The sequence below is a fragment of the Monodon monoceros genome, unplaced genomic scaffold (assembly GCF_005190385.1).
Source record: "Monodon monoceros isolate NGI ecotype Baffin Bay Population unplaced genomic scaffold, NGI_Narwhal_1 Super_Scaffold_11, whole genome shotgun sequence".
NCBI classification, from domain to species: domain Eukaryota; kingdom Metazoa; phylum Chordata; class Mammalia; order Artiodactyla; family Monodontidae; genus Monodon; species Monodon monoceros.
The window spans coordinates 15785551-15801894 of NW_021703767.1; the positions used below are offsets into that span (position 1 = coordinate 15785551).

A 16344-nucleotide genomic window follows, 5' to 3' on the forward strand; every position below is an offset into this window, starting at 1 on the left:
GATCTATTAGTCTTTGTTTCTTCTTACGCCAGTACCACTGTTAAAATGACATTATGATATGTCCTAATAATTGCTCAGGGGAGGCACTCTTTTCTTCATCTTCAAGACTAAGTTGTTTTAGAACTTTATTCTTCTGTATAAATTTAAGTAAATTTATTGAATTCCTCAAAAATAACATCTAACTGGAATTTTGATTGGGGTTCCACTGAATGATTTGGGGAGACTTGCTGTTTTTAGGTTATTGAACCTGATGTTAAAATTATCTCACAATTTATTCAGGTATTTAAAAAATATCCTAGAATATCTTTTTAAACAACTTTTATTAAGGTATGATTTACATACAATAAAATGCAGTCATTTTAAGCTTACAGTTTAAGATTTGACAGATGTATACACTCATCTTCATGTACATACCCACATAACCACTACAATCAAGAAGTAAAACATCTTTATCACTCAAAAATTGGTTCCTTGTGTCCCTGCAAGTCATCCTCTCCCTTAACCTAGGCAACTATTTATCTACTTTTCTGTCACTTACAGATTCGATTTGTCTTTTTTAGGTTTTCATATAAATGGAGCCATATATTACTCTGTATCTGGCTTCTTTTCTTTTCTTCTCTTTTCTTTTCTTTTCTTGCCCTGCTGCACAGCTTGTGGGATTTTAGTTTACCAACCAGGGATTGAACCTGGGCCCTCGCCAGTGAGAGTGCAGAGTCCTAACCACTGGACCACCAGGGAATTCCCTGTATCTGGCTTTCTTTTGCTCAGCGTAATGTTTTTAAGATTCTTTGTTGTTGCTTGTATCAGTATTTCAAAGTGGTTATACTATTTTACACTCTTAATCAGCAGTGTATGAAATTTTTAGTTCCATATCTTTACTTCAATATTGTCCGTTGTTTTAAGTCATTCTCTTGGGTGTGGCATCGGGGATCGGCAAATTACAGCTCATGGGTCAAAATCTGGCACACCTGACCTGTTTTGTTTTTTTTGTTGTTGTTGTGTTTTTTTTGCGGTACACGGGCCTCTCACTGTTGTGGCCTCTCCCGTTGCGGAGCACAGGCTCCGGATGCACAGCCTCAGCGGCCATGGCTCACGGGTCCAGCCGCTCCGTGGCATGTGGGATCTTCCCAGACCGGGGCACGAACCCGTGTCCCCTGCATCGGCAGGCGGACTCTCAACCACTGCACCACCAGGGAAGCCCCGTGACCTGTTTTTGTAAATCGTTTTTGTGTTGTATGTGGCTGCTTTGTGCTAACATAGCAGAACAAAGTAGTTGCAACACAGTCTGTATGGCTTGCAAAGCTTAAAATATTTGTTTTCTGGCTCTTTAAAGAAAATGTTTGCTGACCTCTGGGGTAGAGACTTTACATTGTGGTTTTAATTTGCATTTCCCTGATGGCTAATGGTATTGAACATCTTTTAATGTGTTTATTGGCCATTTGTAGTTCTTCTTCTTTTTTTTCTTTATTTTTATTTGGCCGCACCACTTGGCTTGTGGGACCATAGTTCCCCAACCAGGGATTGAACCAGGGTACCAGCAGTGAAAGTGCTGAGTCCTAATCTCTGGACTGTCAAGGAATTCCCTATCTTCTGCTTTTTGAGGTGTCTGTTTAACCCTTTTGCTCACTTTTAATTTAATATGTTGTAGTTTTTATATCTAAAATTTCAACTTGGTTTTTGTATTTTCTATTTCTTTGATGAAATTTTCTACTTTTTTAAGACTTCTTTTAAGAGCAGTTTTAGGTTCACAGCAAAATTGAGGAAAAAGTACCAAGATTTCCCATATGTCTCCTGCCCCTCACATACATAGCTTCCCCCATTATCAACATCCTCTCACCAGAGTGGTACCTGTTTTTTTTTTTTTAAACAATTGATGAACCTATGTTGATACATCATTATCGTCCAGAATCCATAATTTACATTAGGGTTCACTGTTGATGTTGTATATTCTGTAGGTTTGGACAGATGTATAATGACATGTATCTGTTTCCTGTTTTTTCATTCATTGTTAGCATATTTTTCTTTACCTCATTGAGTATAGTTGTAATAGCTGCTGTAAAGTACGTGTTTGATAATAACATCTGAGATCACATTTTCTTGGCTTTCATATGTTGAGGGATTTTAGATTGTATCCTACACATAAATATTTAGATTGCATCCTAGATGTATATATTTAGATTGTATCCTGGAATGTTATGTTTTGGAGACAGGGTTATTTTATATTGCTCCAAAGGGCATTGATGTCTTTGTGTTAGTGGGCAATCAACTTGGTTAGACTCAACAAACTCTCATGCCTGCAGCGGGCATGGTTCAAGTGTCAGCTGTAGATTTAGACTGTTTAAACAGAGAACGTGGGGGTTCTCTTCTTTGGTTCTCTTCTTTCTGGAGTTCCCTACTACTCTCTTGCCATCTTGGTTACCCTGGACTCCTTTTCCTGGTTCTTTCAGTTCCTCCAACCAGAGGGATGTCAGGCTTTCTGTTGCAGTTGTAGCTGCCCCAGTGCCTCTGTGGTGGTGACTGCATCCACCTTCAGGGCAAAACTGCACAAAACGGGAACTCAGTATGTGTGATTGCTTACTCCAAGTTATGATACCAGCTCCAAAATGTGTATTTCAGTCTTCAGAGCCCTTGGATAGTTTTTTTGTGTCGGGTTCATAGAGTCTATAGTTGTTCTTTGCAGGAAGATCAATGTATCAGTCTGTCACTACTTGATATTCTTTTGCCTATTTTTAAGTTGGGTTTTTGGTTTTTGTGAGTTACGAATATGCTTTAGTTATTCTGGTTACAAGTATTTTGTCAGGTAAAGTATCATGAATGTTTTATTATAGTTTGTGGCTTGCCTTTTCACTTTTTTTCCATGGTTTTTGGAGAGTAGGTGTTTTAAAGTCCCAGTTATCAATTTTTTTTTTTTTACACTTCATACTTTTCATTTCTTATATAAGGAGTCTTTGCCTACTTGAAGGTTGCAAAGATGTTTTTATATTTTATTCTGGAAGTTTTATAGTTTAGGTTTATTTAGAGTTAATTTTTGTGTATGGCATAAAGGTGAGAGTCAGATTTTTTTTCACATAGGTATCCATTTCTTGAAAGACTACCAGCTCCTCCTCACCCCACCACCCTGGCACCTTTGGCAAAATTAAGTTAAACATACGAGATTTTAATTTTGGACTCTTACTCCGTTACATTTTATGTCTATCTTTACACCATTACCACACTTTCTTGATTATAACTGTTTTACCGTAAGTCCTGAAACCCTCCAACTTGGTTCTTCTTTCTCAAAATTATTTAGCCTATATTAGGCCCTTGCCATCCCGGAATAGTATTTTATAATATACTGCATACTGAACATGACTTCATGGTTTCTGTTACTATTGCGAAATGGGGTTCCTTTTCTGATTCCATTTTCTATTTTGTTTCTACTGTGGTATAGGAATGCTATGCTTTTGTGCATTAATTTTGTATCCAGCAACTCTTCTGAGCTCCTGTTCTTTTTTTTTTAATCCTTTTATTATTTACAACAATCTTTTGATAATTTCTGCCAAATTTGTTCTGATATATTCTTTTATTTTTTTACATCTTTATTGGAGTATAATTGCTTTACAATGTTGTGTTAGTTTCTGCTTTGTAACAAAGTGAATCAGCTATACGTATACATATATCCCCATATCTCCTCCCTCTTGCATCTCCCTCCCTCCCATCCTCCCTCTCCCACCCCTCTAGGTGGTCACAAAGCACCAAGCTGATCTCCCTATGCTATGCGGCTGCTTCCCACTAGATAGCTATTTTACGTTTCGTAGTGTATATATATGTCCATGCCACTGTCTTACTTTGTCCCAGCTTACCCTTCCCCCTCCCCATATCCTCAAGTCCATTCTCTAGTAGGTCTGTGTCTTTATTCCCATCTTGCCCCTAGGTTCTTCAGAACTTTTTTTTTTTAATATTCCATATATGTGTGTTAGCATACGGTATTCTGACTTACTTCACTCTGTATGACACACTCTAGGTCCATCCACCTCACTACAAATAACTCAATTTCGTTTCTTTTTATGGCTGAGTAATATCCCATTGTATATATGTGCCACATCTTCTTTATCCATTCATCTGTTGATGGACACTTAGGGTACTTCCATGTCCTGGCTATTGTAAATAGACCTGCAGTGAACATTGTGGTACATGACTCTTTTTGAATGATGGTTTTCCCAGGGTATATGCCCAGTAGTGTCATTGTTGGGTCATATGGTAGTTCTGTTTTTAGTTCTTTAAGGAACCTCCATACTGTTCTCCGTAGTAGCTGTATCAATTTACATTCCCACCAACAGTGCAAGAGGGCTCCCTTTTCTCCACACCCTCTCCAGCATTTATTGTTTGTAGACTTTTTGATGATGGCCATTCTGACCGGTGTCAGATGATATCTCATAGTTTGGATTTGCGTTTCTCTAATGATTAATGATGTTGAGCATTCTTTCATATGTTTCTTGGCAATCTGTATATCTTCTTTGGAGAAATGTCTATTTAGGTCTTCTGCCCATTTTTGGATTGGGTTGTTTGTTTTTTTGATATTGAGCTGCATGAGCTGCTTATAAATTTTGGAGATTAATCCTTTGTCAGTTGCTTCATTTGCAAATATTTTCTCCCATTCTGAGGGTTGTCTTTTTGTCTTGCTTATGGTTTCCTTTGCTGTGCAAAAACTTTTAAGTTTCATTTGGTCCCATCTGTTTCTTTTTGTTTTTATTTCCATTTCTCTAGGAGATGGGTCAAAAAGGATCTTGCTGTGATTTATGTCATAGAGTGTTCTGCCTATGTTTTCCTCTAAGAGTGTGATAGTTTCTGGCCTTACATTTAGGTCTTTAATCCATTTTGAGTTTATTTTTGTATATGGTGTTAAGGAGTGTTGTAATTTCATTCTTTTACATGTAGCTGTCCAGTTTTCCCAGCACCACTTATTGAAAAGGCTGTCTTTTCTCCATTGTATATTCTTGCCTCCTTTATCAAAGATAAGGTGACCATATGTGCGTGGGTTTATCTCTGCGCTTTCTATCCTGTTCCATTGATCTATATTTCTGTTTTTGTGCCAGTACCATACTGTCTTGGTTACTGTAGCTTTGTAGTATAGTCTGAAGTCAGGGAGCCTGATTCCTCCAGCTCTGTTTTTCTTTCTCAAGATTGCTTTGCCTACTCAGGGTCTTTTGTGATTCCATACAAAGTGTGAAATTTTTTTTCTAGTTCGGTGAAAAATGCCAGTGGTAGTTTGATAGGGATTGCATTGAATCTGTAGATTGCTTTGGGTAATATAGTCATTTTCACAATGTTGATTGTTCCAATCCAAGAACATGGTACATCTCTCCATCTATTTGTATCATCTTTATTTTCTTTCATCAGTGTCTTATAATATTCTGCATATAGGCCTTTTGTCTCCCTAGGTAGGTTTATTCCTAGATTTTATTCTTTTTGTTGCAGTGGTAAATGGGAGTGTTTTCTTAATTTCACTTTCAGATTTTTCATCATTAGTGTATAGGAAGGCAAGAGATTTCTTTACATTAATTTTGTACCCACTACTTTACCAAATTCATTGATTAGCTCTAGTAGTTTTCTGGTAGCATCCTTAGGATTCTCTATGTACAGTATCAGGTCATCTGCAAACAGTGACAGCTTTACTTCTTTTCTGATTTGGATTCCTTTTATTTCTTTTTCTTCTCTGATTGCAGTGACCAAAACTTCCAAAACTATGTTGAATAATAGTGATGAGACTGGGCAACCTTGTCTTGTTCCTGATCTTAGTGGAAATGCTTTCAGTTTTTCATTGTCGAGGGCGATGTTAGCTGCGGGTTTGTCATATATGGCCTTTATTATGTTGAGGTTAGCCCCCTCTATGCCTACTTTCTGAAGGGTTTTTATCATAAATGGGTGTTGAATTTTGTTGAAAGCTTTCTCTGCATCTATTGAGATGATCATATGGTTTTTCTCCTTCAATTTGTTAATATGGTGTATCACATTGATTGATTTGCGTATGTTGAATCCTTGCATTCTTGGGATAAACCCCAGTTGATCATGGTGTATGATCCTTTCAATGTGCGGTTGGATTCTGTTTGCTAGTATTTTGTTGAGGATTTTTGCATCTATGTTCACCAGTGACATTGGCCTGTAGTTTTCTTTCTTCATGACAGCTTTGTCTGGTTTTGGTATCAGGGTGATGGTGGCCTTGTAGAACGAGTTTGGGAGTGTTCCTCCCTCTGCTGTAATTTGGAAGAGTTTGAGAAGGTTAGGTGTTAGCTCTTCTCTAAATGTTTGATAGAATTTGCCTGTGAAGCCGTCTGGTCCTGGACTTTTGCTTGTTGGAAGATTGTTTTTTTTTTTTTTTTTTTAATTTTTGGCTGTTTTGGGTCTTCATTTCTGTGCAAGGGCTTTCTCCAGTTGCGGCGAGCGGGGGCCACTCTTCATTGCGGTCCGCAGGCCTCTCACTGTCGCAGCCTCTCCCGTTGCGGAGCACAGGCTCCAGATGTGCAGGCTCAGTAGTTGTGGCTCACGGGCCTAGTTTCTCCACGGCATGTGGGATCTTCCCAGACCAGGGCTCAAACCCGTGTCCACTGCATTGGCAGGCAGATTCTTAACCACTGCACCACTGTTGGAAGATTTTTAATCACTGTTTGAATTTCAGTGCTGGTGATTGGTCTGTTCATATTGTCTATTTCTTCCTGCTTCAGTCTTGGAAGGTTGTGCATTTCTAAGAATTTGTCCATTTCTTCCAGGTTGTCCATTTTATTGGCATAGAGTTGCTTGTAGTAATCTCTCAAGCTTTGTATTTCTGCTGTGTCAGTTACTTCTCCTTTTTCGTTTCTAATTCTGTTGATTTGAGTCTTCTCCCTTTTTTTCTTGATGTCTGGCTAATGGTTTATCAATTTCATTTATCTGCTCAAAAAACCAGCTTTTAGTTTTATTGATCTTTGCTATCATTTCCTTCATTTCTTTTTTCATTTATATCTGACCTGATCTTTATGATTTCTTTCCTTCTGCTAACTTTTGGGTTTTTTTGTTGTTCTTTCTCTAATTGCTTTAGGTGTAAGGTTAGTTTGTTTATTTGATATGTTTCTTTTTTTTTAAACTTATTTATTTATTTATAGCTGTGTTGGGTCTTTGTTGCTATGCACGGGCTTTCTCTAGTTGCGGTGAGTGGGGGCTACTCTTGAGCGGGGGTACTCTTCATTGTGGTGCGCGGGCTTCTCATTGTCCTGGCTTCTCTTGTTGCAGAGCACCAGCTCTAGGTGTGCAGGCTCAGTAGTTGTCACGCTTGAGCTTAGTTGCTCTGCAGCATGTGGGTTCTTCCCGGACCGGGGCTTGAACCCGTGTCCCCTCATTGGCAGGCGGATTCTTAACCACTGCACCACCAGGGAAGCCCCTGTTTCTTGTTTCTTAGGTAGGACTGTATTGCTATAAACTTCCCTCTTAGAACTGCTTTTGCTGCATTCCATAGGTTTTGGTTCATTGTGTTTTCATTGTCATTTGTTTCTAGGTATTTTTTGATTTCCTCTTTGATTTCTTCAGTGGTCTCTTGGTTATTAAATAGTGTATTGTTTAGCCTCCATGTGTTTGTATTTTTTACAGATTTTTTCCTGTAATAGATATATAGTCTCATAGCGTTGTTGTCGGAAAAGATACTTGATATGATTTCAATTTTCTTAAATTTACCAAAGCTTGATTTGTGACCCAAGATATGATCTATCCTGGAGAATGTTCCATGAGCACTTGAGAATAATGTGTATTCTGTTGTTTTTGGATGGAATGTCCTATAAATATCAATCAAGTCTATCTTGTTTAATGTATCATTTAAAGCTTGTGTTTCCTTATTTATTTTCATTTTGGATGATCTGTCCATTGGTAAAAGTGGGGTGTTAAAGTCCCCTACTATGATGTGTTACTGTCGATTTCCCCTTTTATGGCTGTTAGTATTTGCCTTATGTATTGAGGTGCTCCTGTGTTGGGTGCATAAATATTTACAATTGTTATATTTTCCTCTTAGATTGATCCCTTGATCATTATGTAATATCCCTCTTTGTCTCTTGTAATAGTCTTTGTTTTAAAGTCCATTTGCATGGAATATCTTTTTCCATCCCCTCACTTTCAGTCTGTATGTGTCCCTAGGTCTGAAGTGGGTCTCTTGTAGACAGCATATATATGGGTCTTGTTTTTGTATCCATTCAGCCAGTCTGTGTCTTTTGGTTGGAGCATTTAATCCACTTACATTTAAGGTAATTATCGATATGTATGTTCCTATTACCATTATCTAAATTGTTTTGGGTTTGTTATTGTAGGTCTTTTCCTTCTCTTGTGTTTCTTGCATAGAGAAGTTCCTTTAGCATTTGTTGTAAAGTTGGTTTGATGGTGCTGAATTCTCTTAGCTTTTGCTTGTCTGTAAAGGTTTTAATTTCTCCGTCAAATCTGAATGAGATCCTTGCTGGGTAGAGTAATCTTGGTTGTAGGTTTTTCTCCTTCATCACTTTAAATATGTCCTGCCGCTCTCTTCTGGCTTGCAGAGTTTCTGCTGAAAGATCAGCTGTTAACCTGATCCCTTGTTTGTTATTTTTTCCCTTGCTGCTTTTAATATTTTTTCTTTGTATTTAATTTTTGATAGTTTAATATGTGTCTTGGCATGCTTCTCCTTGGATTTATCCTATATGGGACTCTGTGCTTCCTGGACTTGATTAACTATTTCCTTTCCCATATTAGGGAAGTTTTCAACTATAATCTCCTCAAATATTTTCTCAGTCCCTTTCTTTTTCTCTTCTTCCTCTGGGACCCCTATAATTCGAATGTTGGTGTGTTTAATGTTGTCCCAGGGGTCTCTGATACTGTCCTCAATTCTTTTTATTCTTTTTCTTTATTCTGCTCTGCAGTAGTTATTTCCACTGTTTTGTCTTCCAGGTCACTTATCTGTTCTTTTGCCTCAGTTATTCTGCTATTGATCCCTTCTAGAGAATTTTTAATTTCATTTATTGTGTTGTTCATCACTGTTTGTTTGCTCTTTAGTTCTTCTAGATCCTTGTTAAATGTTTCTTGTATTTTCTCCATTGTATTTCCAAGATTTTTGATCATCTTTACTATCATTATTCTGAATTCTTTTTCTGGTAGACTGCCTATTTCCTCTTCATTTTTTAGGTCTGGTGGGTTTTTGCCTTGCTCCTTCATCTGCTGTGTGTTTCTCTGTCTTCTCACTTTGCTTAACTTACTGTTTTTGGGTTCTCCTTTTTGCAGCCTGCAGGTTCGTAGTTCCCGTTGTTTTTGGTGTCTGTCCCCAGTGGCTAAGGTTGGTTCAGTGGGTTGTGCAGGCTTCCTGGTGGAGGGGACTGGGGCCTGTGTTCTGGTGGATGAGGCTGGATCTTGTCTTTCTGGTGGGCAGCTCCACGTCTGGTGGTGTGTTTTGGGGTGTCTGTGGCCTTATTATGATTTTAGGCAGCCTCTCTGCTAATGGGTGGGGTTATGTTTCTGTCTTGGTAGTTGTTTGGCATAGGGTGTCCAGCACTGCAGCTTGCTGGTCATTGAGTGGAGCTGGGTCTTGGTGTTGAGATGGAGATCTCTGGGAGATTTTCACCATTTGATATTATGTGGAGCTGGGAGGTCTCTTGTGGACCAGTGTCCTGAACTTTGCTCTCCCACCTCAGAGGCACAGGCCTGATGTCTGGCTGGAGCATCAAGAGCCTTTCATCCACACGGCTCAGAATAAAAGGGAGAAGATAAAAGAAAGAAAAAAAGAAGAAGATAAAGTAAAATAAAATAATTAAAATAAAAAATAATTATTAAAAAATTTTTTTAAAGTAATTAAAAAAAAGGAAAGAAAGAAGAGAGCAAGCAAACCAAAAAAAATTCACCAATGATAACAAGCACTAAAAACTATACTTAAAAAAATAAACGGACAAACAGAACCCTAGGACAAATGGTAAAGGCAAAACTGTACAGACAAAATCACACACAGAAGCATACACATACACACTCACGAAAAGAGAAAAAGGGAAAAAAAAATATCGTTCCTCCCAAAGTCCACCTCCTCAATTTGGGATGCTTCATTGTCTATTCAGGTATTCCACCGATGCAGGGTACATCAAGTTGATTGTGGAGCTTTAATCCGCTGCTTCTGAGGCTGCTGGGAGAGATTTCCCTTTCTCTTTGTTTGCACAGCTCCCAGGGCTCAGCTTTGGATTTGGACCCACCTCTGTGTGTAGGTTGCCGGAGGGCGTCTGCTCTTCGCTCCGACAGGACAGGGTTAAAGGAACAGCTGATTCGGGGGCTCTGGTTCACTCATGCCGGGGGGGAGGGAGGGGCACGAATGCGGGGCGAGCCTGCTGCGGCAGAGGCCGGTGTGACATTGCACCAGCCTGAGGCGCTGTGCGTTGTCCGGGTAAGTTGTCCCTGGATCACGGGACCCTGGTAGTGGCAGGCTGCACAGGCTTCTGCGGTGTGGGGAGTGACCTGTGCTCGCACAGAGGCTTCTTGGTGTCAGCAGCAGCAGCAGGCCCGTCTCTGGGGTCCGCGCTGATAGCCGCGGCTCACGCCCGTCTCTGGAGCCCCTTTAAGCAGCGCTCTTAATCACTTCTCCTCGCGCACCAGGAAACAAAGAGGCAAGAAAAAGTCTCTTGCCTCTTCGGCAGGTCCAGACTTTTTCCCGGACTCCCTCCTGGCTAGCTGTGGTGCACCAACCCCTTCAGGCTGTGTTCATGCCGCCAACCCCAGTGCTCTCCCTGCGATCTAAGCTCCGAAGCCCGAGCCTCAGCTCCCAGCCCCGCCCACCCCGGCGGGTGAGCAGACAAGCCTCTCCGGCTGGTGCGTGCCAGTCGGCACCGATCCTCCGTGCGGGAATCTCCCCGCTTTGCCCTCTGCACCCCTGTGGCTGCGCTCTCCTCCGCGGCTCCGAAGCTTCCCCCTCCGCCACCCGCAGTCTCTGCACGCAAAGGGACTTCCTAGTGTGTGGAAACCTTTCCTCCTTCACTGCTCCCTCCCACTGGTGCAGGTCCCGTCCCTGTTCTTTTGTCTTTGCTTTTTCTTTTTTCTTTTGCCCTGCCCAGGTACGTGGGGAGTTTCTTGCATTTTGGAGGTCTGAGGTCTTCTGCCAGCGTTCAGTAGGTGTTCTGTAGGAGTTGTTCCACATGCAGATGTATTTCTGATGTATCTATGGGGAGGAAGGTGATCTCCACATCTTACTCCTCCGCCATCTTGAAGCTCCTCTTCCTCCTGTTCTTATTATTTGTCTTTAGCTTTCCTTTTCCTAAATTTTTAAAAAATTTACTAATTAATTTATTTTTTGGCTGCTTTTGGTCTTCATTGCTGGGCGTGGGCTTTCTCTAGTTGCTGTGAGCGGGGGCTATTCTTCATTGAATTGCGTGGGCTTCTCATTCCGGTGGCTTCTCTTGTTGCGGAGCATGGGCTCTAGGCACGCAGGCTTCACTAGTTGTGGCGTGCAGGCTCAGTAGTCATGGCTCACAGGCTCTAGAGCGCAGGCTCAGTAGTTGTGGTGCACGGGCTTGGTTGCTCCATGGCATGTGGGATCTTCCCAGACCAGGGCTCGAACCCACGTCCCCTGCATTGGCAGGCAGATTCTTAACCACTGTGCCACCAGGGAAGTCCTGTCTTTAGATTTTTTGGAATATTTTTTATAGCCTTTTATTTTGCTATGATTATAAACAGTAATTTGGGTTACTTTCTAGTTTCTTTTTTTCCCCTTTTCTCTGTATTAATTAGGTTCTCAGTACCATGTTGAATAGAAGTGGTGGTAGCGGGCTTCCTTTTCTTGTTTCTTACTTTAATGGAAATAGTTGTAGACTCTTAATGTTGAGTATGATGCTGTTAAACTATGAATTGTGCTCTTATTTATTTGTGTATTTTTAGTTTAGGAATTGTGCTTGGTTCTTTTTCAGATCTGCTGTGCTTTTTCTAAGATCGTTTTCCGTTCAAATTTCTTTAAACTTTTGTTTCTTTAAATATAATAAACATTGTTGATATGGAGCTTGTAACTGATAGATAATTATAAGATTTAAAGTCTCAGGTCTCTGTGTTATCTTTTGTTTCTGCATAGTGGCTCATGGTGTCTTATTTTTTGTTTGGCTGTATATAACTTTGTGCTGACTAGTATATTCATAGGGATAATCTGAGCCCCCAAATGAAGGCTTCTTACACTAGAGAGGATTTGTATTTGCTTGAGCCAAAGAAATAGAAAGTTGAATTCTTTCTGCCTTCACTTTTGGCTTGGTAATTCCTAATGTCTTTTAAGCTCTGTGGTGTTCTTCAGATTTTTAAAGAGTATTTTTTCTAGCCCCTTTAGTTTTATTAATGGGAGGGTTAGTATGAATAGCTTACCTGCCATTACCATAAATAAAATTTTATCATACCTTGACTAGGCTTTAGTTTAATTCAGCTTTCCATTTTTTCTTTCAGATCCGCTCAGCCTATTTTGAGTTAGTTTCTGCTTTGTGCCAGCGTACTCCACAGTTGATGAAAGATGAAGCATCCAAAGTGAGCCCATCTGTCCTTCTTAGCATTGATGACAGTGACCCCATTGTATGCCCTGCCCTCTGGGAAGCTGTGCTTTACACACTTACAACTATTGAGGTAGGTTAAAGAGGTACATTTAGTACAGCTGGGAATATTTGTCTTCTTAGTTGTATTTTAGAAGCCTTAGATACCATGTGAGAGAGCCTATCAGATTGTAATATTTAAAACTTGCTAGAAAAATGCTTTCCTGGGAATAAAATATTTAATCTAAAACTTTGTATAAATCTTAAACTGACTATAAAATGGTATAGCATTTTTATTTTACTTTCAGTTTAGTCAGTATCAATATCCTTTAAACTTATATGGCCCAATGAAATCAACATATCTGAATATTATATTTAAGATTAAATATTGCTGTCCCTTTTAGAAAGCAGGTTTTTTTTTGTTTGTTTAGAAAGCAGCTTGTATAGAAGTCTTTTCAGTTAAATATTACTTCTTTTTTGGCTGCCTCAGACCTTAGTTGCGGCACGTGGGATCTTCATTGAGGCATGCAGGATCTTTCGTTGCTATGTGCGGGCTTCTCTCTAGTTGTGTCGTGCGGGTTGTTTTCTCTTCTCTAGTTGTGGTGCGCAGGCTTCAGGGCACGTGGGCTCTGTAGTTGTGGCGCACGGGTTCCAGTGTGTGCAAGCTCTGTAGTTTGCTTCACACAGGCTCTCTAGTTGAGGTGCGCGAGCTCAGTAGTTGTGGCGTGCGGGCTTAGTTGCCCCGCAGTATGTGGGATTTTAGTTCCCTGACCAGGGATCACACCCACGTCCCCTGCATTGTAAGGTGGATTCTTTACCACTGGACCACCAGGGAAGTCCCTAAATAGTTATTTCTGATCAATATTGTCCTGGAAGTATGTTGTATACATAATTACTAAATGTAATAAATTTCTTATAATTTCAGACTTTTAGTTTTTAATGGTGGTGAGAGATTTTGACCCTCTTTAGTTAGAATACTTGATTTTTATTTTTGAGAGTCTATATGTCTTCTCTCTTAATTGGGAAATGTATGTTTATGATCTCTAATTATTATTATAATCTTTTTTTTTTTTTTTTGGGGAAGGACTGTTGGCTTCATGTAAATGCAAAAAAAAGTGTGTTTCCCAAGCTGTCAGCTATGGTTCGTGAAGGAGGTCGGGGTCTGGCTGCTGTCATATATCCTTATCTTCTGCCATTTATCAGCAAACTCCCTCAGTCTATTACAGATCCAAAGTTGGATTTCTTCAAAAATTTTCTCACCTCCCTAGTTGCAGGGTAAGGAATTTAAATCCTTGACCTTTAAAGCAAAATAGATTTTTTCTTATTTTCATAAATGGGCAGAATGACATACTTGTTATTATCATATGTAAATTTCCCCAAATTGTTTTGCTGTTCATTAAACACTTTTAAAGTTTTCAGAGAATTACAATTGGAATTCTTTTTTTGGGTACTTTCAACACTTCAGTGGTAGTATGCAGCAGAAAGTGAGATAAATTATGGCAAGACCCTTAGGTAGAAATAGGCTCTTTTTCAATGACCCATTTTTTGGTATGTTGATAAATACAAATGCCCGAGTGCAGAAAATGAACCAGTGAACTTTTCCATTAACTTAAATATAATAGCTGTTTAAAGTCACACTTAAAACATCATTTCAGCATATTTGTTGAACTTAGTAAAAGATACCCAGTTTTATTAATGATTAAAATTTTTTTTTCCACTACAGTATTATCTTTATTTGGTTAAGTCCTCTCTTTGAAATTTGCAGATGGATTGGTCCATGAATAGAAAATAAATATGTTATCTTTTGTTGATACATTTTTGAAGATATGCTATTTTTCATAGTTCTTCAAGTTTATATTCTAATCGGGCTGTATTTTGGTTGTTCTTAGTTTTTCATTGAAGAAATTATTTTTAGAAATTCTTTTTCATGCCTTTATTTTGGTATTTTTGTATTGCTTATTTTCTTTTTCATGAAGGAATAAGCCACAGATATTTATTATTTCTTAGGCTATCAACAGAAAGAACCAAAACCAGCTTTTCAGAGTGCTCAGCAGTAATATCTGCTTTTTTTGAATGCTTACGTTTTATAATGCAGCAAAACTTAGGTGAGGAAGAGATAGAAGAGATGCTCGTCAATGATCAGGTATTTATAATGTAAAAATCATCAGTGCCTTTGCACACTAACTATAAAGAATCAAGCTCATTGTGTCTTGTTGCCATTTTTATTAATTAGCCTTCCTTGTAAAGATTTCATTTTTATGATTTACAAATTAAGTAATGTGTATTGCTGACCAATAAGTGAAAATTTCTGTATTGTTAGTTGTTATCATAATACCATAATGCCTAAGTACTAGTCACTCTCTGGTTGTACAAACTCTGTTTTAGAGAGTCGCAATGCAAAACAATTTAGAAGATGCAATTTTCAACATTTTGTATTTTAGTTTATATTATAATCATCTTGTTCCTTCTAAAATATGTAGTACATTTATCCTTTTGTGAGCAATTGTGCTTGGCTTTTAGAACTAGTGATGAGAGCGGGTCCTGGAATATGGTTCCTTATGGTAGGAAATTAATATGATTACATAAGCCTAGACCCTAGTTGATGTCTCAGATAGTTAATTTCTCTTATCTTTGTAATTTAAGAGAAAGCATTCTGAATTCTGTGGGTCCTATATGTCTTTCATATTGGTTTAGAAAAAAGCAAAACACTTTGAATAAGTTCAGAAGATCCAAAGAGTTGATGACCAATGATCTTCGTCAATTATATCATAAAAAAGAAGTAATTTGGGGAGATACAGTGAAATTGTTAGGCTCTCTGAATGATATGAAGATGATTTTCAGGTTCAAATTAACTCTTTTCATAGTTCTGGGGAAAAATTCATGTTTTTCAGTTACTAAATATGAAAATTTATAATGTTTTACAAATACCTCGTTTAAATTTCATTTTCCCTGACAACTGAACTTTAATATTTCTACCTTCTCTTTTAGTTGATTCCTTTTATTGATGCAGTTCTCAAAGACCCAAGATTGCAAGATGAGCAGCTATTTAACCATTTGGCAGAAACTTTAAGTTCATGGGAAGCCAAAGCAGATTTGGATAAAGATGATAAAACAGCTTACAATTTGGAGAAAGTGCTACTGAATTTCTGGGAAAGACTGTCAGAGATCTGTGTTGAGAAAATCAATGAGCCTGAAACCGATGTTAAGTCAGTTTTGGGTGTTTCTAACCTATTACAGGTCCTTCAGAAGCCAAAGAGCTCGTTGAAGTTAAATAAAAAAAACGTTGGTAAGGTTAGATTTGCTGATGAGATGCCTGAAAGTAATAAAGAGAATGAGAAATATGTCTTCTCAGAAGGAGAGAATAGTGAAGGCTCTGAATTAATGGCTGAACCTTCTCTCACTCACAGTTGCTCAGACCTTATATCACCCCTAAGGAAAAAACCTTTGGAAGACTTAGTCTGTAAACTAGCAGAAATGAGTGTTAATTATGTCAATGAACAAAAGTCTGAGCAACATCTAAGGTTTCTTTCCACTCTGCTCAACTCCTTCTCTTCAAGCCAAGTATTTAAAGTGCTGTTAGGTGATGAAAAACAGAGTATTGTCAAAGCCAAGCCTCTTGAAATAGCCAAACTTGCACAAAAAAATCCCGCGATACTGTTTTTATACCAGAAAGTAATAGGTTGGCTAAATGAAGATCAAAGGAAGGATGCTAGTTTCTTGGTGGACATTTTGTACAGTGCCCTTTGTTGCTGTGATAGTCATATGGAAAGAAAAGCTGTCTTGGATGATCTAATTGAGGTATTACTGTTCTGTATCTTTTTATTTTCATTTATTTATTTATTCATTC

At 38.7% G+C, this 16344-nt stretch overlaps 1 protein-coding gene across 1 annotated transcript in view; it reads left to right on the top strand.

The window, feature by feature from the left end:
• LTN1 (listerin E3 ubiquitin protein ligase 1) overlaps nucleotides 1-16344 on the top strand; it is a 64770-nt gene that overhangs the window by 12664 nt on the left and 35762 nt on the right. Inside the window, exons 7-10 of the mRNA XM_029214369.1 lie at nucleotides 12418-12591; nucleotides 13582-13772; nucleotides 14505-14640; nucleotides 15486-16295. Coding sequence (XP_029070202.1) covers nucleotides 12418-12591; nucleotides 13582-13772; nucleotides 14505-14640; nucleotides 15486-16295 — 1311 coding nt within the window. The remainder of the gene's footprint in view (nucleotides 1-12417; nucleotides 12592-13581; nucleotides 13773-14504; nucleotides 14641-15485; nucleotides 16296-16344) is intronic.